The 23,928-nt window shown below is 54.2% G+C and overlaps 1 protein-coding gene and 1 long non-coding RNA gene across 2 annotated transcripts in view; one reads left to right on the top strand and one right to left on the bottom strand.

Moving 5' to 3' along the window:
• PMEPA1 (prostate transmembrane protein, androgen induced 1) overlaps positions 1-23,880 on the bottom strand; it is a 49,219-nt gene extending 25,339 nt beyond the window's left edge. Inside the window, exon 1 of the mRNA XM_084774878.1 lies at positions 23,492-23,880. Within this exon, the coding sequence (XP_084631004.1) occupies positions 23,492-23,588 (97 nt within the window). The 5' untranslated portion in view covers positions 23,589-23,880. The remainder of the gene's footprint in view (positions 1-23,491) is intronic.
• LOC311593520 lies at positions 538-8,137 on the top strand. The gene is made up of 3 exons (XR_014777737.1): positions 538-2,235; positions 4,258-4,386; positions 7,187-8,137. It is a non-coding gene; the product is annotated as an uncharacterized lncRNA (long non-coding RNA).
• Positions 23,881-23,928: the final 48 nt, after the last annotated feature.

Genomic DNA, 23,928 nt, shown 5'->3' with positions numbered 1-23,928 from the left:
AAAAGGACGCTGCCCGGGAAGGGGTGACGATGTATGCTTCACTGCTGTGAGGACAGTTTGGGGAGCGGAATGAAGGTCTGGCTGGAGCTGGCCAGGACAAGGCTGGACTCTGTCCTTAGCCTCACTCTGGAAGAGGCTGCAGAGCCTCTTACAACCCCAGCCCTGGGCCTAGACAGACAGCTGGGCCTCAGCTCCACTGGGTTCCCACTGGGTTCCCAAGTCCACAGGCTGTGGCTGCCTCACAAGGAGGGGAGGGCCTGGAGAGAGTTGGGGGAGAAGGCTGTGAGGGAGGTGCCACTCTGGCTGTTGTGGATTTGAGGGACCTGACTGGTATCTCAGTTCCTGTGGGAATGGGTGGATGGGGGGACCTAGAGCTTCTCCACCAAACCATTCACCCCCTCTTTATCCCTAGCAACAATGGCCCAGTAGCTATGGCGATGAGGCTAATTAATGACTTTATTTGGTAGAACAAAGCCTCGGGGCCCATTTAAGTAGCCCCAATATTTACTTCCTTTAGAAGCCACTTTCTGGTCTCTGTGCAAGGAGGAAAGGGGAGGAGGGAGGGAGGGAGGGGGAGAAGAGGGGGGAGAGAGAGAGAGAATACAGAAGAAAGGCAAAAAGAACTAGTGAAACAAGTTGCAGAAGGGAATGTAGGCCCTGCTCACCCTTAGAAAGGAGACCGAATGTCCTAGCATGCCCCGCCCCCCACCCCTGGTATAAAATTAGCACAGTCAAGTAAATGTGTTATAAACACAAAGACCCTGCCAGGAGGCAAAGTGCTTTAATTTAAGGGGGTAAGGAGAGAACATTCCGGGGAGGGGCAGGCGGTCCACCGGGAAGCGAGGAGTCTGCAACCTTCCCACTTAGCGCAGGCAGAGGGAAAAGCCATTTCCCCGGAGAACACGCATCTGTGGGATGTCTAGACAGTCATAAAGAGGACAATTACACAAGAAAGACGCTGTACAGTGCGGTCCCTTGGCCTTTGCCAGGGCACCGCTGCACGCGTTGCTAACTGCCCAAGCAGGCAAAAAAAAAAAAAAAAAAAAAAAAAAAAAAAAAGACAGAAAGAAGAAAGGCTGGCGTGGGCTGGAGCAGGCAGGGCCCACGATGCTTTATGAGCCAGTGTTTTGAAATCCCACTTGAAGTAAGCCGGTAAATGAACCCAACCAGGTCTCTCCCCTCACACAGACCAAATATTCTGCTGGCGTGCAGTCTAGACACACAACAAAAGACTTTTTACAGCTCACAGAGACGCACTGACAAAGTAGCCATTTACAGACCCTGGTTGCTTTCTCTGGCTACAATTTGTCAGATGGACTTAAATGAAAATGCTAAGTTATGGGTCTGGTTTTGGTCTGCTGGTGGACAGGGAGGGGAAGGGGGCTGGAAAGAAATAGGAAAAAAAAAGTCACCTGACTGAGCTGCTCTCTGGGATGTTCTTGAGGGCTCTCCCACCTAGAAGCCACAATGTTGGGGTGGGGGGATGGGGGGGTTGATGTTTACTCAGAAGTGGTATTAGGCAAAGGGTTCCGTTAGAAAGCATAGGAGAGCGCTTATTTGACCCAGGGTGGGGTGGGTTGAGAGGGACCTTTGGGGTGCACCTTCCACTTTGCATTGTGCAGATGGAGCCCTTGTTCTGTTGTCTGCAGAGTCACTAGGAAAAGGGTTATCCTCAGTTCCCAAAAAGGGGGTGGCTCCGCTGTGTCCATAGGGACAGACTCAGGGTGACCCTAAGCTCCTGTTACTCATGCTAGTTCGAGAGGAGCTGGCACCACACCCTGGAGGAACTGGGCTCCAGCACTGGCCTTGTACCATCACCTCCTATGTAATAACTTGGCAGTGAGCAGGGACAGGGTTCCCTTGGCGTTATGGGCCCCTGGCAGGTGCCTGAAGGGCGTCATTTGCCACGTGCCAGCCACATGGTAGTCTACAGGAAGTGGCCTGTGGGCCATGTCTGTGCTCCTTCCTCTTCTCCCTCACTCCTCAGAGGCTGGCATGCAGACATGGGACCGTAATCACAGGCCGAAGCCCCACTCCGCCACTCAGAGGCTGTGGTCCAAGGTCAGTGTTCTTCACGCTTCTTCAACCTCCCCAACAGTGAGGCTTAGTTCCAACCACCACCAGACTGTCGTCACAACTACTGCCCTCATATGGCCAGCCCTGCACAGGAAGCAACAACTTGCTGACCTCCTTCTAGAACCAGGCACTCAACCCTGGCTTGGGGTCACATGTAAGGTAGGTGACACGAAGTACCTACCCTGAGGCAGGAGGATGTGGGGCGGGAGCAACTCAGTGGGGTGGGAGCAACTCGGGGCGGGGGGGGGGGGGAGTATAGTGCTGATCATGGGAGGTGAAGTGCTGGGCACAGTGACTGAAGTGCTGGGCACAGTGACTGAAGTGCTGGGCACAGTGACTGAAGTGCTGAACACAGTGACTGCTTGGAGGACTTCCCAGCCCCACGTACAGGATCCCCAGGAGAGATTGATTACACAAGCCACTGGTGAGGGAGGCCTTGACAGTCCTAGGGACACCCAGGGGATGTCTTCTGGAGAGCCACGGCCTCAGTGTTCTGGGACTGAGCCTCAAGCACTTTTCTGGGCGTTGGACTCCCACGCTCTCATTTTTAATGGCTGTTCCTGCTATGTGCCTATGTAGCAACAACCATGGCTCATCTGTCCGGGGAAACATTCAAGTTTATCTAGACAGATACGCAGGTCCCCAGAGCATCTGCTTGGGACGGGCACACACCAGGCCCTGGAACAAGGCGTTCTTTTGTTAGGGACTTCCTTCTTATCCAGGCTGGACTTGCCCCAGGCTCTTCAGAGAAACCAGCTACCACAGCCTGCCTGCCACTCAGCACCTGAGCCTGAAGCCAGAACAGGGCCTTGCCCAGGGCGCCCAGGGCAGGAGGAGAAAGAACTCACTTAGCTTCTGCATCTAGAGCTCCCACTACATACACCCACTTGTCACCAGAGCAGACAAAACTAATCAATTACCACACCTTTCTCAAACAGCCCAGGCCTGGCCACAGAAGCTAACCCTCCCCAAGGTCCTGAAAAGCTCCTGGCCAATCAGGTTAAAAAAAAAAAGCTGTCTGGCAGGGCTGTTCTCCAACACAGGGTCTCTGGCCTGAAGGGAATGTTGAATTATTCAGAAGAAATAGGAAAAACCGAGACGGGGTTCAGGGCTCACTTCCGGAGCAAATGAGGCAGTGGGTCCCAGGAGCCGTTCACCATCCCCACTGCACCACTGTCAAGAAGGGCCTCTTCTGCCGTCTCTCACCCCCCCAACACACACACACACTGTAGGTTCTTTCCAGGGACGAGTCTCTCACCTCATACCCACCAGGGCTCTGGCTGTCATCCACAAACACTAGGCACGTTACCCTGGGTAGCCAGGTCTCTCACCTCATACCCACCCGGGCTCTGGCTGTCATCCACAAACACTAGGCACGTTACCCTGGGCAGCCAGGTCTGTCTCTCTGTGGTCTCTACCTTCACCATAATCTCAAGTTTGCCCCCTTCAAGTGGCCCAGCCACCCATCACCGGTATCTTGGAGCTGGATGAGTGACCTCTCTCTGCCCTCCACCCCCACACCGCAACTGTTGAAGATTCACTGGCCTGCTACCCTCTTTTGCTCTGAATCCCACAAAAATCCCCCAGCACTTAAGGCACCTGTTCCTCCCAAAGTCCAGGAAAGCTCCACCCCAAGACTAATGACTTTTTTTTTTTAAGATTTATTTATTTACTAAGTATACAGTGTTTTGCTTACATGCACACCAGGAGAGGGTACCAGATCTCATTACAGATGGTTGTGAGCCACCATGTGGTTGCTGGGAATTGAACTCAGGACCTTTGAAAAAGCAGTTGATGCTCTTAACCTCTTGAGCCATCTCTCCAACCCTGACTACTGGCTTAGCTGGTGACAAGGCCCTGTGACTCCAGCCCTGGGGGCTTCTCCTGGGCACAGAAAGCATCAAAAGGACAGGTGTCATGAGAAGACAGATCACTGGGGACATCACATAGCAGGTAGCCACAGCTCAGCTGAGTACCACTGGTTCTCTCGCTCGCTCGCTTGCTCTGTCTCTGCTGTCTCACCACCACCAGTTTTTCCAGACAGGGTTTCTCTGGGTAGCCTGGGCTGTCCTGGACTTGCTTTGTAAACCAGGCCTGCCTCTGCATCCCCCGAGTGCTGGGATTACAGGCATGCACCACTGCACCTGACTTCACTGGTTTCTTACCACCCTCTGCATCCAGGTGGCCCCTTCACTTTCGGGAGCCACTCTAAGGGCAGCTGGCCATGACGCTGAGCCCTCAGAACCTATCTGAGGGCTGCTGATCTTCCTCACCAGGTAGCCTCTCCATTCTCCTGCCTAGCTTGAACCAGTAAGTCTGCCTTCGCCTCTTTTAATTATGACGGCATCTCATTGGGGATGAGGTCTCTGGGCCTGGGTGGGATGCACTGAACCCCATTTCCTAGGATGACTGTCCTTAGCACTGTGTATGTGGTGGCGGTGGCAGTAGCCGGTGGGTGGGTGGGGGGGCAGAAGGGATTGTGGAAAGTTCAGCCGTGTCCCAGGTTCTACCATTGAGTGCCACTAACACCCTCCACACACTCGTACTTTTTGAAAGGAGTCTGCAGACATTACCAAAGCTCAAAGCATCGTGGTCCTAGAAAGGCAACTGAGGCTCCACGCAGGGAGGACCCTCCTGATGAAAAACTAGAGCTGGGGAGCCAGCCTCTCCCTGGCCAGATGCGGCTCTTGCTTGGTACATGCTAGACCTTCTTGTCACCAATGGGCATGGTGACTCGGCACACAGCTGAGGTTCCTGTCTCACTGGGGACTTTTTCCAATCGCCCCTCTCTTGCCAAGACCTCAGACATCCTGGCCTCCCCTGACTGGGCAGAGGCAGGCACGGAGTGCCTGGAGTTCCTCTGGCACAGCCTTGGCCCGACACTGCCTCTGGGCCTTTGTCTCCACTGGCAGCCTGCCCCAGACTTACTGGCACAGGCAATGGGGTTTTATTTAGCCAGTGTCAACTAAAGCTGGGCACACAAACCCAGTGGGTGTCAGCTGGACTGGGCGGGCAGGGGTGTCTCTGTGGGGAACAGCCTGGGTTTCCGTAGTGGGCTGGTCGTATGCTGGGCTGCCTTTTTTTTTTTTTTTTTTTGAAGCTCCCTTTCTTGTCTAAGGCCAAATCTCACTTTGGCTCTTCCCCAAAGCCTCACCCTTCAGAACTCAAGGGAGCAAAGGTTCAATGCCAGGCTCAATGTGAGGCAAAGCTTTGTGTGGTGGGGACAGGATCTGATCTCCCCAGGGAGAAATGCTGGTTAGGGAGCCTGGCATCATAGGAGACACTTCTGGGACACCACACATGGCCTATCCCTTCCAGGGCAGAGACACAGCCCTAACCCAGCGTAAGGACTCTGGCTTGGGTCTCTGTGAACTTGGAAGCCTGGAACCCTCTGTCTGCCACAGGTCAGTACTCAGGACAGTATCCATGCTCTCACAAACGGTCACTCTTACCCTAGTCAGTTAAGTGCAGCCAGGCCAGGGTGACAGGCCAGACCAGGGGTCTTCCTGAACCTGATTTGAATCAGGGAAGGAGGCCACATGCTATATGATCTCTGGCTCCTACTGACCCTCTCTGGGCCTCGAGAATCTGATCTGTAGCGACTAGGACCACATGGCGGCGCTCTCGCGTGTTCTACAAGCCTTTGGCTTAGGATGAAGGCCTACCTCAGGTTCAGAGGGGCTCCTAGAAGATGAGGAACCACGTCATGCCCAGCAGCAGCTGAGATCTCCCCAGCTGCTTTAAACGTGATAGTCACTCCCTTCCCAGCAGCCCAAGTCTGGACACCTGGCATCACACATGTGCCAGAGAAGGCTGAGGTCCAAGCCAGCCTTCTGGGATGGCTGAAGCTTCACCCCACCCTGCTCCCATACCAGACCCAGCAGACAGTGGATACACAGAAGTCCCTGGGGAACCTCCAACACTCCAGAGGAGCAGTGGCGTCTGGCTCACCGACAGCTTGGTGGGGACATGTCCTTACCGGTTTAAGCAATGGCCACAGGGAGAGGTAGGCTTGTGTTCATTCCCAGTGGCTCCCTGTTTCCATGGTCACTTAAACCCCATGGCAGTTCATTTGTCCTGATGCAAGGGGCAGCCCTATTTCCCTATGGCCTCCCATGTGACCGCTCAGTGCCTAAGATCACTCATTCTCCACGGCGGCTCCTATGGAAGCCCATTTCCCTGTGGCCAACCGCTCTCTGTGGTGGCTCATGTGGCTGCCTGCTCCCAACAACACTCAGGGGACAGCCTGCTTCCCCATGGCCACCCACTCCCCACGGTTACTTACTCCATGGCCACCCATACCATGTGGCAACTCAAGTATGGTGCACACCCTATGGTCCCTCACTCTCACGCCAACTCCCAGAACTCCCAATCCTCGCCACCTGTCCTCCTCCAGACCTGGGCAGCCACACCTGAGAATGTCGTGTGTAGAACAGCCCCAGGACAGGGACACTTTGACTTTTTCCCTTATTGTCCATCAAATTCTTTGAATTTGGAGTCAAATAAGGAACACTCTGCTGTCTCTCTGGCCTTAAGAATCAGACTATTGTCACCATGAGCCGAGAAACACACCAGCTGGCTCTGTCTGCAGTCTGTCCTCTGAATGGTCACTGAGATACACTGTGCCCATGTCCACAGCATAAAACTCTGGGTTCTTTTTTCAGTCCCCTCTAGGCGACTTATATAACACACACCTCAGCAGAGAGGGGCTTGGGGAGGAGGTCAAGGGTAGAGCACCTCTAAGATCCAGGGTACCCAAATTTCATCTCTCCAGCATTGATCTAGCCCAATGTAGGGAGTGCATGTGTAACTCTGACCTACTGTTCAGGGGACAATGACAAGGACGAGTCTGTACAGGATCACCAGCTCACACTTTCAAATGATTTCTACCTGCATGGGCACTGGGGGGGGGGGGGTAGAATATGTGGGGGGAGGGGCAGCTGAGCATCCCCAAACGGTGGTACATCCCCCCGCCCCGCCACAATCTAGACTCCAGCTTACAATACTCATGGCCAGTGGGGGGCGGGGCAGCATCTGTAGAGGGGCAGACCTAGGACCCTCACTCATGTCCTTGTTGGCTTCCTGACTGTCACACTATATGTACTTTCAGATCCTGCTGTCTAGCACACAGTAGGTATTAAATAAGTAGCACAACTCAAGGACTTCAGAAGGTGGTGTCTGGGTGTATGGAGAAGCTGTGGGTGTATGGAGAAGCTGTGGGTTTATGGAGAAGCTGTGGGTGTATGGAGAAGCTGTGGGTGTATGGAGAAGCTGTGGGTGTATGGAGAAGCTGTGGGTGTATGGAGAAGCTGGTGACACTGGTAGAACCATGGAGCTGTGGAGCGCATTGGTGCCTGGAACCCCTGCACCTGGCCTTGTATGGACAGCAGACGTGTTCCTCGGAAGGCACCAGACCACACAAGGCCTGTGGCAGGGAGATGGCCTCTTTGGTGGGGAAGAAAAGAAAACAGCTGTTCTGGAACCCTGGCTTAGCATCTCTGGCCCACAGGAAGAGGAGGAGGAGGAAGAGGAGTCAGTCTAGCCTGCGTCTCTCCAACAAACCCTGCCACAGCACTCCTGGCTAGAGAGAAGAAAACCCCACGTTGTCGTCTCCAAGGTGTCCCGAGCCACCACCTCTATCCAGACCAACACTGGCTGCTATGGTCACTTCAACATGGGACTGTCCACTGACCGAGTATGTAGGCCACTCCTGCAAAGATGAGAGGGAGGGTGCTGGGGCTGAACTGTGGGGGCTCTGCCACCTACCAGGCACGAGGCATCACGCAAACACCTCCCAAGCATCAATGTCCACAGCCGGTAGGAGGGGACACCCGGCCCCGACACTGAGAACCGCCAGAAATGGCTGGAATCAAGCACCCCTAAATACACGATGCTCGGCTATGTCTCAGCAACCCAAGGGGCTGCCAACCACTGTCTCGGACTTCAAAGCTTATCATGGCTAGCTCTTCAGCACAGCTCTCCATGATGCTCAATGTCTTCCTAGTAAGTAATTAAACCAAACTGAAATCAGAATTCACCAGACAAAAAAAAAAAAATCAAAGCACAACACAGTGTCACGGCCCCCAGACAGCCCTGGGCAGCACACCCAGGATGCCCCTACTGTGCCTGGGAGCAGGCCAGCGGCCCTCAGCCTCTATTTCGGCCCGGGGCCAACATCGGCCTACCCCAAGTCGGCTCCACGCCTGCCAGTTCCAGGCATGTTGGCATTCCAGTCGGCCGGCCTCAGTGGCCCCGTGGGCTGCAATAAAAATTCCTAGACAGGTAGTCAGGTCGGGAAGCCAGAGCAGGATAAGCGGGGAGGTGGGGAAGTGTGGGAACTCCCTCCTCAGACCACAAGGGCTAGGGGTGTCTGTTGCCCGCCTGGGTGCTCCTCTGGTTCTGGACTGAGTAGCGGAGGTGGAGTCTAGGCTAAACCTGCCATGCTGTCCACCTGAAGCTCCAGGGCCATACAGGCTTCTGCTTCTCTTCTTCTTAATGGGCCTCTCTTGCTCAAGGAGGCTAGCCAGCAAGGCACGCTTGCCGGCCAGGAAGCCACTCAGACCCTAGCACAGGGAATGCACGTTTTCTATTATTCCAGGGAGAAGAACTTGGGACCTTACATAGCCCCATTATGGGGGCAATTATGGCAAGCCCGCATGCTAGGGTGCAGTGAGAGCCTGCTGTGGCACCCTGAGATTAAGGTGACCCCAGCATCTGGAGGAAGTGACTATGCTGTCCCTCTACAGGTACAGGAAGTCTCACACCAACCCCACGTCCGCAGGAGTCTGCAGCAGCCCCTTGTCCCATTGTATGGCCCGGGCCTGGGCCCCTTCCCACCTTCACTGCTCCCGGACACAAACCACAACCATTCCCCCAGGATCTGACCTAATGACTTTCACATGGCCGAGGGACCCGAGAACGCCAAATAGCAAACCTTCCTTTTAAGGGGGTCTTTTAAAGGGAGCCTTGGTTTGCAAGTACTATGTTCTGGGACGGGGTTCTATCTGAGTAACCCCAATTGGCCTTGAGCCACAGAGATCTGCCTGTCTCGGCCCCCCAGGTGCTGGGCTTAAAGTAGGTGCTTCTTAAAGACAGGGAGGGGCGTGGCATCCTGGACATGTCCTGCAGATGTCATTCCCATTCCTCTCAATTTTTTGCCATTTCCAAATATACTATGAAAGGAGTTAAAATCACTTAATATCTCCCAACTGGAAAAACTATTCATGTTTACTTGTTTTGTTTTGAGACAGGGTCTCATATGGCCCAAGCTATGTAGAGGAGGGTGATCTTGAACTCCTGATCCCCCTGCCTCTCGTGAGGCACACATCCCTACGCCACGCTCAGTTTATGCAGGGCTAGGCATGGAACCCAGGGTTTCATGCATGCTGGGCAAGCGCTCTTAACTGAGCTACAGTCGCTGCTCACAGTTAGATTCTTTTTCCAGCGCTGGGAATGGAACTCAGGACCATCGCACACCAGGCAAGCGCTCTGCCAACTGAGTGGCACGCCCAGCTCTCCAACTTGTTTTTACCCTTCAGTTTTCCCTTAAAATCTGGTGCCTCACAAAGCCTGTGTGGGCCATGTTTAACTTGCACGCAGTGACAAGCATCACCCCGAGCACAGGTCTATTAGACATTGGTCAATCCCCCTTGTGCCGCAGCATCACAGTTTCCCTATAGGGAGCAGGCTGTCATGTCTCCTAAGGCCTCAGGGGACTTTCTTGGTAAGCTGGATACCTGAAATCTCTTGGAGCCAGCCTAGCCAATCACTAGCCATGTACACTTCTCCTCTGAGGCTCAGTCTCCCCATCTGTACAGTGGATTTAGGGGGCAATGCTGGGGTAGCATGTAACACCGTGCCTTGCACACAGCAGGCACTGAGCACATCAAGGAAGCAGGCAGCGTTGCTATCTACACAGCCCTGTGGACCCTGTGGGTGGTGGGACAACAAAGGACCAACATGACAAAGGATCAGCATGTTCCTTTCACAGGAACACACATGTGAAGCCACGTGCCCTTACCCTGAGGCCACAGTGCTACAGTCATTTCCTCCTAAGGAGTACAGGGGAGGAGACCATGGCCCGTCAGCCTCACCCACTCCTCAGTTCCCTGGACTATCTAGCTATTCACTTGGACGGCCGTGCGGCAGCCCAACCCCCATAAGATGGGCAGCTCCGTCCTGCGGTCTAGGCTGTCTGGGAGCACGGCAGCCTCTGAGTTCACCACCTCTGAGTAACCGCCTCCTCGAGACATGACTCACACCTGTCTGGGGTCACCCACATCCTCATTCCCTGCAGAGGCACGCGGGCCAGGTGAGGCGGGTGCAGGCAGAGGCGCTCTGGGCCTTCGGGGGCCACACAGTCCCAGAAGGGCCAAACCTACCATGACTACAGGGCTCTGTCTGCCCCTTGAGTCCTCCTGAGATGGAGGTCTTGGCCTCAGACGTGGTGGGTGGTGGAAGGAGGGGAGGGGGAGCTCAGATGCAGGCTGCAAAGTGTCTCTCTCATGTGGAATTCTACTGAGTCCATTTCCTGGAGTCCCAGCCTGGCCCAGGTAGCCCTTCTGCGATGTCCAACGTGGCTGTTCCCCGGGTCATCCACACTTCAATGCCATGGTCTCAAAGTCAGGAGGTACTGTGAGTGAGCCGACAAGGATGCTGACTGTAGGACCCTGGAGCCCACAGCACGGCAGCCTCTGGGAACAGGTGCAGAAGGAGATGGGGGTAGGGGCCTTGGGAGAGACAAAGATGTGGAGTTTCCTAGTATCTGCACATCCTACCAGGGTAAGTGCCACATCAGGGGCTCAGGCTGAAGTCCCCCCCTGTTGCCCGTCCCCTCACCCTCAAGGAGTTTACTCTGCAGAGAGAGGATACAGCCTTCCAAATGCTGACAGAGAAGGAAATTAGGAAGGAGAGGGAGAAGATGGGGAGCGGGGTGGGGCAGTAAAAGCCTGGACTCGGGTCCTGCTTCTGCCGTATCTCCAAACTTCCAGCACCCTGACTGCTGCTCCTTGTCCTAGCAACCTTGTTGGTCACAGTGACCCCTTTTTCCTCCGGTTGCAACCCAACACTGGACGGTTCCTGTTCTCTCATTCTTGGAGCCTCAGGGATCACTGCCCGCTGGCCCAGTGACCCTTCCAAGAAGGGAAGGGTGTGGTGGAGGGGAAGGTTCCCCGGCCAGCCAAAAAAGGGACACACACACAGACCCAGCTGGACAAGTCTGAGAGGGCAAAGGGAGAGAGGGGGACTCAAAATCAGCCACACCCGACACCGTGACAGGTGGCTCCAGAGCTTGGCTCTGTCTGGGCAGGCTAAGCCCAGGCTTCGGGAACCCTCAGCCCAGGTTCAAGTCTGCCTCGCAACTCTGTGCTGAGTGATCTTTGGCAAGTGCCTTGGCTCCACCTCCTCGTGTGCAGTGCACTGAGGTTGCCATGAGGATTAACGAGATGGGGCATGCCGAGTGCTGTGAGCATCTGCCACTGCTAGGGCTTTAAAAAGCCACCACTCGCTGTGGAGGGAGTGCCCGGTGAACAATCTTCAAGCCGACAGAGCTGTGAGGTGTCTGTCAGGTTTTGTTCCTTGAATCCTGACGAGGTCTCCCAGGGTCTCTCCTTTCTTGCTCTTATTTCTGAAACACTCCCCTACACCTCCCTCCCCCATCTCTGAGCCGATTCCAGAGAAAAGGCCCCACACCGCTCTCTAGAGTGTAAAGGTGCTTAGGGTAGAACTCAGCATCTACGAGAGAAGCCGGCAAGATAAACCAGAAGCTTCTATATGGGCTGAGGTTTCGGGTGCTGGTTTTAAAGAAAGGCAAACAAAGTGTTATCAGGGGACTGTTTCACTTGGTGTCTTACTCCAAGTGTAAGCTTGGAACAGGTCTCTAATATATATTGAGGGTCTGGAAGACCCGAGAGCTGAAAGTAGGGCTGTGTCACCTACAGCTCAGAGATTCGGCAAAGGACAGACGATGATTTGTTAAGTAGCCCAGGAGACTCTACATTACATTAACAAGGAGAAGATGTTCAGAGGCTTCTAGTGGGAGCCATACCTCATCCTGCCAGGACGCTGCAGCCTCTACTGCTTCTGGACCACCCTGGCTCTGGGGCACACCAGGGTTACCACTTGAATAAGGACCTGAGCCTGGCAAGAGGGTGCTGCAATTGATTAGCAATGTCTGCCATAAGCAGCAAGTGGAGTACTTAATCGAATGGCAGGAATGATACAGCCCCAATCTATACTTTGAAAAGTCACAAGGCAGGTCAATAAAATAACCAGCAAGTCTTCAGGGAACTTTCTTGTGCTACCAGGCCAGTAATTGGACAGACACTGCTGACATGCTCCATGCGTGGCCTAGGAGCTGGAGACTGGAGAATTAGCCAAGCCAGGAATATACGCTGCACAGAGAGGGCAACCCAGCAAGAGGTGTGCCGATGCATAATCCCAAGAGAAGGTCAGCCAGGGGGAAAAAAAAATCAAACAATCAGGTAAAAAAAAATCAGGTAATTATCAACTCTTGGATCCAAACTTAACACTTGAAATCTCGATTTAGGGCCATTGGAAGCCGGCTGTATAATTACACCTCTGGGCCACGTGGCAAGCAGCTCTAATTACCTCCTAGATGGGACCAAAGTGACCATTTTAATCTAGAGCCCAGAGCAACTAGTAAAATTAGACAGCAACAGCACCACATGGAAGTTCACATGCCTGACAAGGACCCTGCCACAGTGTACATCCAATAATGATCAGGAGAGAAATGGGACAGGCGAGTGGTGGCTTCTATCACAGGGGCCACACAGCTCCAGATCCACATTTAGTGAGTCTTCACCATCCTAGCTAAGACAGCTGCAGTGGTCAAGGCCTGGCTGTGTGGTACGTTATGGTGCCCAAACATACCCAACACACTTTCTTTCCTACTCCCACCTCTGTCTCCCATCCCATAAGTAGATTAGAGAAACAGCTCCCTCCTACGGCTGGGACCCCAGGGCCACTGAGTTTGGCCCTGCATGAATCACTTGGTGGCTCACCGAGACTGCATTCCCAAGCGACCGAACGGTAAGGAGGAGGTGCAGACACCAATAAATGAATCACACCTTCCGTAAGACCAAACCTTTGGCTTCTGCAGACACCAATTACCAAGTAGAAAGGGAAGAACAAAGAAATTACTCAGGGTGTTTGCGCAAAGTTGATTCATAGGTTCACAGAATTATTACCAACTAAATTGTTTGTGGAAGGGCAATTAGAGCTATGACCAGATGCGGCTCGTCAGCCAGGGAGCTGGGAAACTGGGGAAATGGGGGTGCGTGTGCACATTCCTGGAGGCTTCCAGGTTTGGGGAGCCCCCTCCCCTTTCGCTGTCTATCTTAAGTTCTGTATGTGAGCAGACAGCCACCTGGAATGTACAGGAAGTCAGAACTTCCATGCAGAGTTCAGGCGTTTGGTTGGAAGGCTAAAACACCAAACCCACATGGAGTGGTTTGAATCAAAGCATCATATCTGCTGTGGAGCCTGTCCATTAGAAAGGGACTGCTCTTCCAGAGGTCATGAGTTCAATTCCCAGCAACCACATGGTGGCTCACAACCATCTATAATGAGATCTGGTGCCCTCTTTCGGAGTTCAGGTGTACATGCAGGCAGAATACTGAATACATAATAAATAAATCTTTAAAAAAAAAAAAAAAAAGGAAGGGGTCTCCTGCTCCCAGACAGAATCTTACTTGGCATTAGTGCTGGCACTCCCACATCACTCACTGAGCGCCGACTTCTTGCTGAGGAGCCTAATGGACGGGAGGACTACTCTAATCACTTCAGAACAGAAACAAGGAGGACCTCACAACAGCTGGAGCTATAGCAAGGCAGGGGGAACCAAAGACACCCCCACCTCCATGGTTGGAGACTGCTGGAGAGCTCTGTTCTGTGGGATACCCTCACCTCAACGTGAGTACACAGGGCCTCTCTTGGAATCTAGTTTTGGTGGGTAGCGGGTGACCAGGTAGCCATGACCACTGGGGTTAGAGGGACCTCTCAGGGGAAGGACAGAGAGTTTTGCCCATATTTTCTAAAAGCTGGGTTTGGCTTCCCATTGCCCTTCCCCACAGGACAGACAGCCTTGAAGCCAACTTTCCTTGCCCAAAGCTTAAGGCAATTCAAGAAGGAGGAACGCTCAGGCCCTGGCAGGAACCAAGCAAGGGATTTGATTTCACTGAACCCCGCCCCTTGTGGGGGAATTAATATGCTTTTAAACAGACAACATATGTATATAAACATTATAATGTCTTTAGGATTGTTTATAGACAGGAAGATATGTCACTGTGAGGCTCAGCAGGGGAAGGTGCTACTTGACACCAAGCCTCAACACCTTGAGTTCAATTCCTTGGGACCGTGGGAGGATAAGGTCAGAACAGCCTTCCTCAAGCTGTCCGTGGATTTCCACACAGGTGCAGTGACAGGCACACTCATACACACAAAAAATAAAAATGCTTTAAGATGTGTATTTGTATAGCGTTGGCCCTGGACACCCACACAAGCCCGTATCTAGACCCATCACTTCCACCGGACACTCTCAAAGCCACGGATGCACCTTCCTTCCTGGATCCCTTAGGGACCAACAGAACTCGTATGGGCCTGAAATATGGGAAACTATGGGTAGCAGGAGAGGCGACAGCTGCACGGGCCGACCCCAGCATGACCCCTTTGCAGAACACTGCCCCATTCTCCTGGCAGCCATGGGAAAGCTGGTGACCAGTGCAAACCCACCCCTCAGCGGGTTATCCGTTGCCATCTCTGTACCAGACTCAATCGTGGGGTGTACCTGCTTAATAAGGGTTAAGCACAGCATACTGCCACCCCAAATATGGGTATTAGGAATGGGCACGATAACAGCAGTTTCTACAAACCAAGCCATGTGACTCTCCAGATCATGCGTCTGTCCATCCATGGAGGAGGCCAGTGCTAGCAAAGGGGACAGGACAGAGGAACCATTAAGATTCTCAAAACAAATGCCTGTGAAAAAGCTGAGCCTAATGACACAGGACTCAGCTACTCAGAAGGCTAAGGCAGAAAGACTACAAGCTCAAAGCAAGTCTAGGCTACGAGGCCACCCTGCACAACACAGTGAGATGCTGTCTCAAAAGTAAATGGGCTCGGAAATGTAGCTCAGTGGTAGTGTTTGTGGTCACCACTTAAAACCCTTAAGTAAGTCACGCCTGCAAAGCAAGTCCAGGACAGTCAAGGCTACACAGGGAAACTGTCTCAAACTGCCCCGCCTGCGCACCCCCTCCTCGCCCCCCCCCGCCCACCACCCCTCGCAAAAAGAACAAAAACAAAACAAAACTTTCGTCCAACTCATAGGGATCTGCCTGCCTCTACCTCCTGAGTGCTTGGATTAACGGTGTGAGTTGCCAGGCCCAACTCCAAAACTTTCTTCCAGCCACATTGTGCAGGAACCAACTTTACCTGCATTGCCCCCAGAAAGTCAGTGGCTCTCCAAGTCTTCTCCCAGGGTCTTCATGAACAAGACAGTATTGTATTTTTGTCATTGTGACACCCTTAGCAGGGCTACAACAACCGCTGGCTAACCCCAGGTTGGGAGACATCTGGGCTGTGGTAGGAAGGCACCGGCACCAATTTCAGCTCCTGCACCTTGACTCATTTTGAAATTTCTGAGCCAGCGGGTAGGAGGCCGGGGCACAGCTTCCTGCTCCAAAGACTAGGAGCTTGTGAGCATTAGAAATAGCTTGTGCCAGGAACTTGCTCAGCTCAGCAACTGTCTCCACAGCCCCACAGAGTGGGTGTCATGCCTCTTTCCATCTTATGGAGGGTAGGTAGAAATGCAGAGGCATCTCAGCTTGCCTTGAAACAGAAGGTTTTCCTTCAAAGCCTGTACGTTAGCCAGGCACTCGGGAGGCAGAGGCAGGGGCATCTCTGTGAGTTTGAGGCCAGCCTGGTCTACAAAGTGAGTCCAGGACAGTCTCAAAAAACCAAAAAGGAGAGAAGGAGAGAGAAAGAGAGAGAGAGAGAGAGAGAGAGAGAGAGAGAGAGAGAGAGAGAGAGAGAGAGAGAGAGAATGTGTGTGTGTGTGTGTGTGTGTGTGTGTGTGTGTGTGTGTGTGTGAGATAATGTGTGTGTGTGTGTGAGGGAAAGCGCAAGCCTGTACACTCACCACATCCTGACCTGCCTGAAATACTCAAACGGGTAGGAATAAACACCTCGGCCTCTAGAAACATCAGGGCCAACACAGACTCTGTATCCCTGATTAATAGGATTCAGTGACAAACTACTGGTGACAGCAGTAGGGCAGACCCCAGCATCTGCCACTCTTTATAGAGCATCACTCGGCACATCCTCCCACTGCCTAACCAATGCCTATGAGATTGCCCCTCAGGCTCGCAAACATTACAGTGAACAGATAGAGGCCCCAGCCTCTGAGATTGGTGATTGAAGGCAAAAACAGACACCAAATGACTACTGCACAAACATCCATTGCACGCCAGGGCAGATGTGAAGGTTCAAAGAGAAACGACCAGGGCTGGAAACCCAGCCAGGGCTCCCTCAAACTCAGCTCCAGGAAAAGGCTCCTAAGTGGACCGTTCAGCAGCAGCTCTTGCACTGTCCCCAGATGTCACTTCACCTGAATGACGCAGGGCACAAGCGTGGGACAAATGCTATTAAATGCCAGAAGGCATTCTGTGTCCTGTGATGTCCCCAATAATGTCTGGATTTGGTCCCTCTGGGGACATTTGTCAGTCACATGTCAAACCCCGCCATAACACATGCTAGTGCTGGGGTTCCAGCAGAGACTGGCTCTCCACACACCCCAAGGGGCAAACACATTTCCAGGGAATGTCCGGGCCTGGCTAAGTAGACTAAGTGGTAGCTGATTGGCTGGTACTGTCACCCAACAAATAGTACAACAGAAGCTTGCAATCCTAGCGTTAATGAACCACTGCGGCAACGGTAAACCTTGCAAAGAACACTGGGTGTGGTGTGGGAGGTAGAAAGTGTGAGTGAGCATCAGCGACTTGGGTTGGAGTTTTAGTAGACAAGTGTCCTCCCCTCTCCGATCCCATTTTTTCTACCTGCAGACTGGTAGTAACAATAGCTCTCCCACCAGATTGTTTTTAAGACTGAGTGGGGAGGGGAAAAAAAATGCGTCACTAGTACCTGCACACAAAAATCTCTTCCAGATCCAACTAGCAAAAGGAAAAGAAGTAAACATCTACCAGTCACCCTGGGAACAGAGGAGGGGAGCCATTCTGCAGCTCCCAAGAAAACGCTGACACCCCAAACTTTTGCAGGTTCTAACCCCCGCGCCGCCCCCCCCCCCCCCGTCATGGTGTTATGAGCAAGCTACTGGGGAATTTCCCCCAGCCTGCTGACAATGGTTTCTGCCAGTGACTGATAAGACCCTGGAGGGACCACCCCACTCCCAGCAGAGGTGTCAGGGCTTAGCTCTGTAGTGTCACCCGACAGGAACACAAGGCTGTTGGTGCTTTGAGTTGCCATGGCTTCTTGAAGGGGCACAGCCCACAAGAGCTGGGGAGTGACACTGAGGACTGGTCCTTTGTACTGAGACCTAAGGAAGAACCCTGAGCTCCCAAAATGTGGGCCTCTTATCTGCCCCTTAGGGTGCCAGTCTTGTGACCCAGACTCAGTCTCTGGAAGTGACAAGGGTGGGGTGGGGGGGTGGGGGTGTTAACTTCAGGGCTCAAGTTAGTGCCTTGTCACTGCTTCCGCCCCCAGCACCTGTACCCCAATGCTGCTGCGACTAAAAGACCTTGCTGGCAAGGCCTAAGACACTGTCTGGGCCTCCTGCGCCAGGGCAGGCATGCTGGGGTTTCCGCCAGCTTTGTCTGCGGTGGGCCTGGCAAAGACGGGGATTATGACACCAATATTCAATTACCCACTTTCAAGGTCAGCATCCCGGGTGGGCCTGTAGATTCCAACGTTCCCAGCTGGTCTGAGGAAGGGGAAACCTACCCTCAGCAAAAGCTTTCTAAATACGGCAGGGTGCCAGGTTGTAACCAGCAGTGGACGGGGCAAAATAGTCACATCTAACCGGGGCCCACCCTCATCCCCACCCCAGAAGAGACCACCGTGCCAGACAACGAACTCCAGACCCTTTCCTGGTCCAGTACAGGAGTGCTTTGACATCATTCAGACAGGTCACATGACAGAAGACAAGGCAGCACCACCTTTGGGCTTCTCTGTCCTTCTGACACTTGGTGACCTGCAGGACAGGTCCTTCAGTGGTAGACTATGTCTGTGGGTGGGTTTTGTAGGTTTCTTTGGTGAAAGAGGAAAAATAAATCAGTTAGAAGCCAGGAACAGCAGAAGCTGTGTGGTCTGGCCGGGTAGGGCCCTTGCCCCACGAGGCTGTGGGCTCTACCCTCAGCCCAGAAAAATCAACCCGTTAATCAATCTACGAGTTTTGACACCACCATTTCACCACCCAGACCCTCTGTAACTGAAAGGTCTGGTCCATATGGACATGCCCATGTGCTAAGGGTGGGCTGAGTGGAAGGGGGAAGCCTTCCTATTAATTAATTATGTGTTTATCTTGTAGTGCTGGAGACAGAGCCCACAGCCTCACACAGCAGGCTAGTGTTCTACCACTGAGCAGCACTTCTAATCCATGGTGGCCTGAGGGAGATCTTGCCAGCTCCCTAGCTCCCTGAGGGCACCGCAGAGTGACTGTTAAGGCCCTCAACTGAGCTACACTGGCTTCTGAAAGCCCCTCCCTTGAGGGACAGCACAACATGGTACCTTCTTCAGGGTTCCCCAGGGCACACAGAGAGCAGACATGTAGCTCCACATGTGTATAGGCCCTGCCTGTGTCATATGACTTTCAGAAAGCAAACTGGAGGCTTGGCTTTGGGCTCCTGCCCTCAGTTTGGGCATCTTCAAAGAAGCTGATGCTGGGGGTGGGGGTGGGGTGCGGGGATAAGGAGGAGGAAGGACGACAGATCCTCAACCTCCCAAGTTCCACCGTAAGACTCCCAGGCCTGCCTGTGGATGGTGACACCCACAGAGAGAAAGCCACCCTACACAGCACCTGCCTCAAGGACAGTGTCTTACTTTTAACAATTGGTTGTCTGGCACATCCAAGCCAGGGAGGGCTCTCTGGATTTGCCAGCCTCTGCCCCTCCCTCCCCACAACCCCCTGCTGCTTTTGGGGTTCAACATCCCCATGACATCAGCTTGCTCTCCTCTTTACAAGGGCAGGGGGGGGAAAAAGAGTCCACCTTGTGGAATGAGGGGCACTTCCTTGCTCTCCCCCTCAGAGGGAAGGCCTGCATGTGTGAGATCTCGGGAGTGTGCGAACAAACAGTTATTTTGTGCCTTGACAGACACTAAACTGGCCCGTCTGGCTCAAGACTACAGTCACAACACCCAGTTCCGCTGCTGCCTGATGACCTAAAACCCAGACAGCAGGAGGCCTGTGGGTTAGGAAAGCAGTTGCTGGCCAATATGCACCGTTCACCCTGGACCCAGAAACAGCGCCTGCCCTGGAGCCAGAACCTTCACCAAACACCTCCAGAGGCCGCCTCCCTTCCTTCCCCTGTGGTATACAATGGGCGCTCAATAAAAGCTGAGTGGCTGAATGGCAGGTGTCAACTTCAAGGGCAAGCAGTTGATGTCTGAAAGGGCCCTTGCTAGCACCCAAGTGTCTCTGCTTGAAGCCAGCAGTGGTTCCCAGCAGGGCCTGTGCAGATAGCTAGAGACAGTCTGTGTGTCACAACTAGGAGAGAGGTACTGGCATGTGGCGGGTAGAGGCCACCTGCATGGGCCAGCCTTCTCCCTCCCGGCCTGGAGGCCTAGTCACCCTGGATTCAAGCAGTGTTAAAGACACATGGTGTGCAGAGAAACCAAGGGAGGGAAAACTGCATGTCCTATGGGTGGCTAATGGTTCAGAATGGGGTGGGGGGGTGGGGGAGGGAGTGCCCATGGGCATACAGAGAACAACCTTGAGTATTGGTCCCTGGGCCTGTAGAGATCTATGTCTGTATAGTGTGCCTGTGCACACGTGTGTGGGTATGTGAGTGCACATATAACTTTTTCAGAGTTGGTTTTCTCATTCCATCATGTGGGCCCTGGGGGCTTGAACTCAGGCCACCAGTCTTGGCAGTCATCACCATTACCTACTGAGCAGTCTGGAGACAGGGTGTCTCACTGGCCTGCGACTTTCAACTGTGTGTCACCAGCCTCAGGTGCACTGTAAGCACTTTGCCCACTGAGCTCTCTTCCCAGGCCTGGAATGGTTTGGGTTAGAGCTGGGGACGGAATCATCCGGTGACTCAAGGACCCAGGCAGACAGAGGTGTTGACACACTGAGCTGTTCTTGCACGGGCACCTTCTAGGGCCCTGGTAAAATGAAAGCCAACTGACCAGGGCTGGGTGGCCCTAGCACCTATCAGTTCAGAAGGTATGCGCTCGCTACCGCCTATCTGCTCTGCAAGCCATAGGCAAAGCAGGAGTAGAAAGCCAGGGGTTCAACTTTGAGATGTAACAGGGGTGGAAAGGAAAATGTATATATGTGGCAGGGGGTAGGCTCCTCAAAACATCTGTGTGAGCCCTTGGGCTGTGGACTGACACTGGTTCCCAAAGAATTCTTTCAGGCTCTTAGCTTAAGGTGGGCCCACTCTGCCACCCAAGTTCCAAATGTGAGGAGCAGCACATGGGGTCCAAGACAAACAACTCCGGTCAGGGACAGAAAGAGTCGGGGGCCTCAAGCCAAGCTCCTCACGTTTCCTGAAGCACAGGACGTCCAAGCTCCCTCAGCCCATGCCGGGTCTGAACGTGGAACATCTGAAGTGTACACAGCAGGACGGAGCGGTGGGCCAGGAGAAGCCACCATCACTGCAGCCTCTGCTGGAGCACAGAGATGGATTCCAAAGACTATAGCTTAGTGACAATGGTAGGATATCACTTGTCCAGTGAGGCCCAAGAAGGCTTAAAAGTCCCTTCTAGGGCTGGAGAGATGGTTCAGCGGTTAAGAGCACTGACTGCTCTTCCAGAGGTCCTGAGTTCAATTCCCAGCAACCACATGATGGCTCACAACCATCTATAATGTGATCTGATACACTCCTTAGGCCTGCAGGTGTACATGCAGGCAGAACTCTATATACATAATAATAAATAAATCTTTTTTTTTTAAAGCCCCTTCTAGAAGTCTCCTAAAGAGAAGGCCCAGGGAGAGTGCCCTGGCAGGTACTAACTTCCTTTCCATTAGGTAAAATTGCTTCAGGTTCCTTCCTCCCACCCCATTGCTACCTTTTGAAACAAAGAATTTACAGGAAACACCAGGCCTAAGGCTTCTCCAATCCCGTTTTTAGGCAACACTACCAATAAACTGTTACATTTTTTTCAGCGAGTCCCTCCCTGCTTTACTCTCTTTTAGAAAGCAGACTGTGCATACACAATGTGGGGACAACCCTGAACTGACAGGGTGGGTGGCAGGGTATTTCCAGGCACGAACCCTGGACGAGCCTCTTACTGCTCTTATCCCACTGTTGGTGGGGGGGGCGGGGAACCCCAGGTACCACCAAGAGCTTCAAGCCACCTTGGTCTCAACCAAGACATCATTAGGGCAAATTAGGTTGTCAGGCTTGGCAGCATCTCGCTGGCACTAGAGTTGGTTCAACGAAAGGACAACATTAGGAATGAAGGGTTTTGGTGTTTTTCAAAAGTCTGGAGAGCAGAGAAAAGACAAGACCAGAATGCCACACTGTGCCTCGACTTTGGAATGCGGTGTCACATGAAGTGGGTCTCTCACTTCCGTGGGGAGGGCCCCTTAATGATGAGAGTAGAGAAACAAGACAAATCCACGGTGCTGAGGGTGGTCAGCCTCTCCAGGGACATGTGAGGACTTATTTTAACAGCATCCTCCTTTAGTTTCATGAGCCTCTCCAGATCACACAGGGGGGCTCCTGGGGATGCCAAGGAAAGACCACAAACACTGGCTCTTAGCAGGCTTTCTGGACACCTCCCAGCTCAGGGCAGTGAAAGGCAAGGCAGCTGGGGAGAAATGGGATGCAGTTGTCACAGGGCTTTCAATTCCAGACTGGGGGGCCAGTTGAGTCAAGGCAAGGATGAGGACCCACCACCCAAGCCCAGGTGGGGAAAGTCGAAGGTTATTTTTACCCGTTGTGCTGCCCTGTACATACTGGGGTGTTGGGGTGGGGGTGCAAACTGTGGCAGCTGCCTGCGGAGCTGCCTGCTCATGAGTCACCTAGCGACTGCCCTGTTCTGTGGCAGTTGCCCCTGGGCTCCACTAGAGGAAGGCTGTCTGGGTTAGGGGAAAGGCTGGGTGCCCTTTTGCCTGGAGTGCTTTGGGGTAAGATGGAGCGACTAAACAGAGAGGCAAGGGGTACCTCAAAAAAGAGGGGGAGTTACGAGAAGGGTGCAAAAGATTAGAGGCAGATGGCAGGGGTTTCAATTCTTCACTCTACCCAACAGCTACCTGGGTGGGCCACAGAAGGGAGTAGATGCTCCCTGGTCATAACTTCTGGTGGTACTGACGACAGCCCAAGGTTCAAGCACGCCACTCACCAACCCTGGGTCTACCACTTCCAAGGAGGTCCCAACACAAACAGCCCCAAAACTTTGACTCATTTGTAACCACCGTCCCAGCCAGAGTAAGCCAAGCAGTCCAGACAGAGGCTATTTATAGGAGTCCGGGACAGACATTCACAATGACACACACTGGGAATCCGCGGTGGGCTAGACGCGCCAGCGCTGAGCCCTGGATTCAGACACCTGGACACGAACGGTCCCTTAGATCTGGCTGGATTCAGATCATACCCCCAACCCCCTCCACGCGCACGCACCAAATCAGACACACAACGATGCAGGGACAATCAGACCCACACTTGGCCAGCTCAGACCGCGACTCAGATCCCCAGACACTCAGAGACGCGCCGAGACTCAGACAGACAGACCAGCGCACTCTACAGTCGCACGGAAACCCGGACGCATCGCCACCGCCACTCCAGTCACACGCCAGGAGCCCTAGACACCTCCCGGGCCAGACAGTGTCTCCCCCGCCAGCTCCCCCGCCCAAAGTTGATAAAGAGCCTAATTGCTCCATCGCCGCGGCCCCTGGGGAAAACGGAATGGAAACTTCCCGGGCACGGTCCGTCTGGCCCTCCCGAGAGGCGCGACGTCCCCGCGGAGCCCCGGGTCCGAATCGGGCCGGGCGGGGCGCGCGCGGCGGGGACCGTGCCAGGCTCGCAGCGCCGCGGGACAAAGCCGGGCCGGCCGCCAGCTGCCGCGAGCCTTCGGGAGGGCGCGCCCCGGGCGCGGCGGGCGCAGCCGGGGAGCCTGGGCGAGGCAGGCGCGCGACCCCCGAGACCCCACGCGATCGCGATGTCCCGGGCCGGGGATCCCACGGGACTGTCCCGGGGGGACAGGGCTCACTCACTGATCTCCATGCTGGGGAACAAAGAGCGCTGGCAGTTGCACGCGCAGGAGACATTGGGCTGCCCGGCGGCGGCGGCGGCGGTGCCGTTGACCCCCATCAAGCGGTCACGAACGGCGCGGGACGCGAGGCGCGGGGCGCGGGGGCGGCTCCGGCCGGCGCGCGGGGCTCGGGCCCCGCATACAGCGAGCGGCGCAGCGCGGTCTCCGAGCGCCGCCGAGGTCCCCGGGGCGAGCTGAGTCCCCCGGCCGCCGAGCGAGAGCCCCGGGGCGGAGAGCCGTGGCCGCGGGCGGCGTGCGGGGCACGGGCGGGCGGCCGGGGCGCGGGGCCGCCGGACTCAGCCTGCGCGCCGGCCGATCCGCAGCTGAGCGCCGCCGCCCGCTCCTCATTCAAGTCCAAGGAGATCGGGTTGCGCTGCGCGCCCGCGGTCGGAGGCAGGC

Source organism: Acomys minous (genome assembly GCF_964271855.1).
Source record: "Acomys minous genome assembly, chromosome: 3".
Taxonomy (NCBI): Eukaryota; Metazoa; Chordata; class Mammalia; order Rodentia; family Muridae; genus Acomys; species Acomys minous.
Note: the sequence above shows the minus strand (reverse complement) of the source record. Positions and strands in the feature narration are given on the sequence as shown.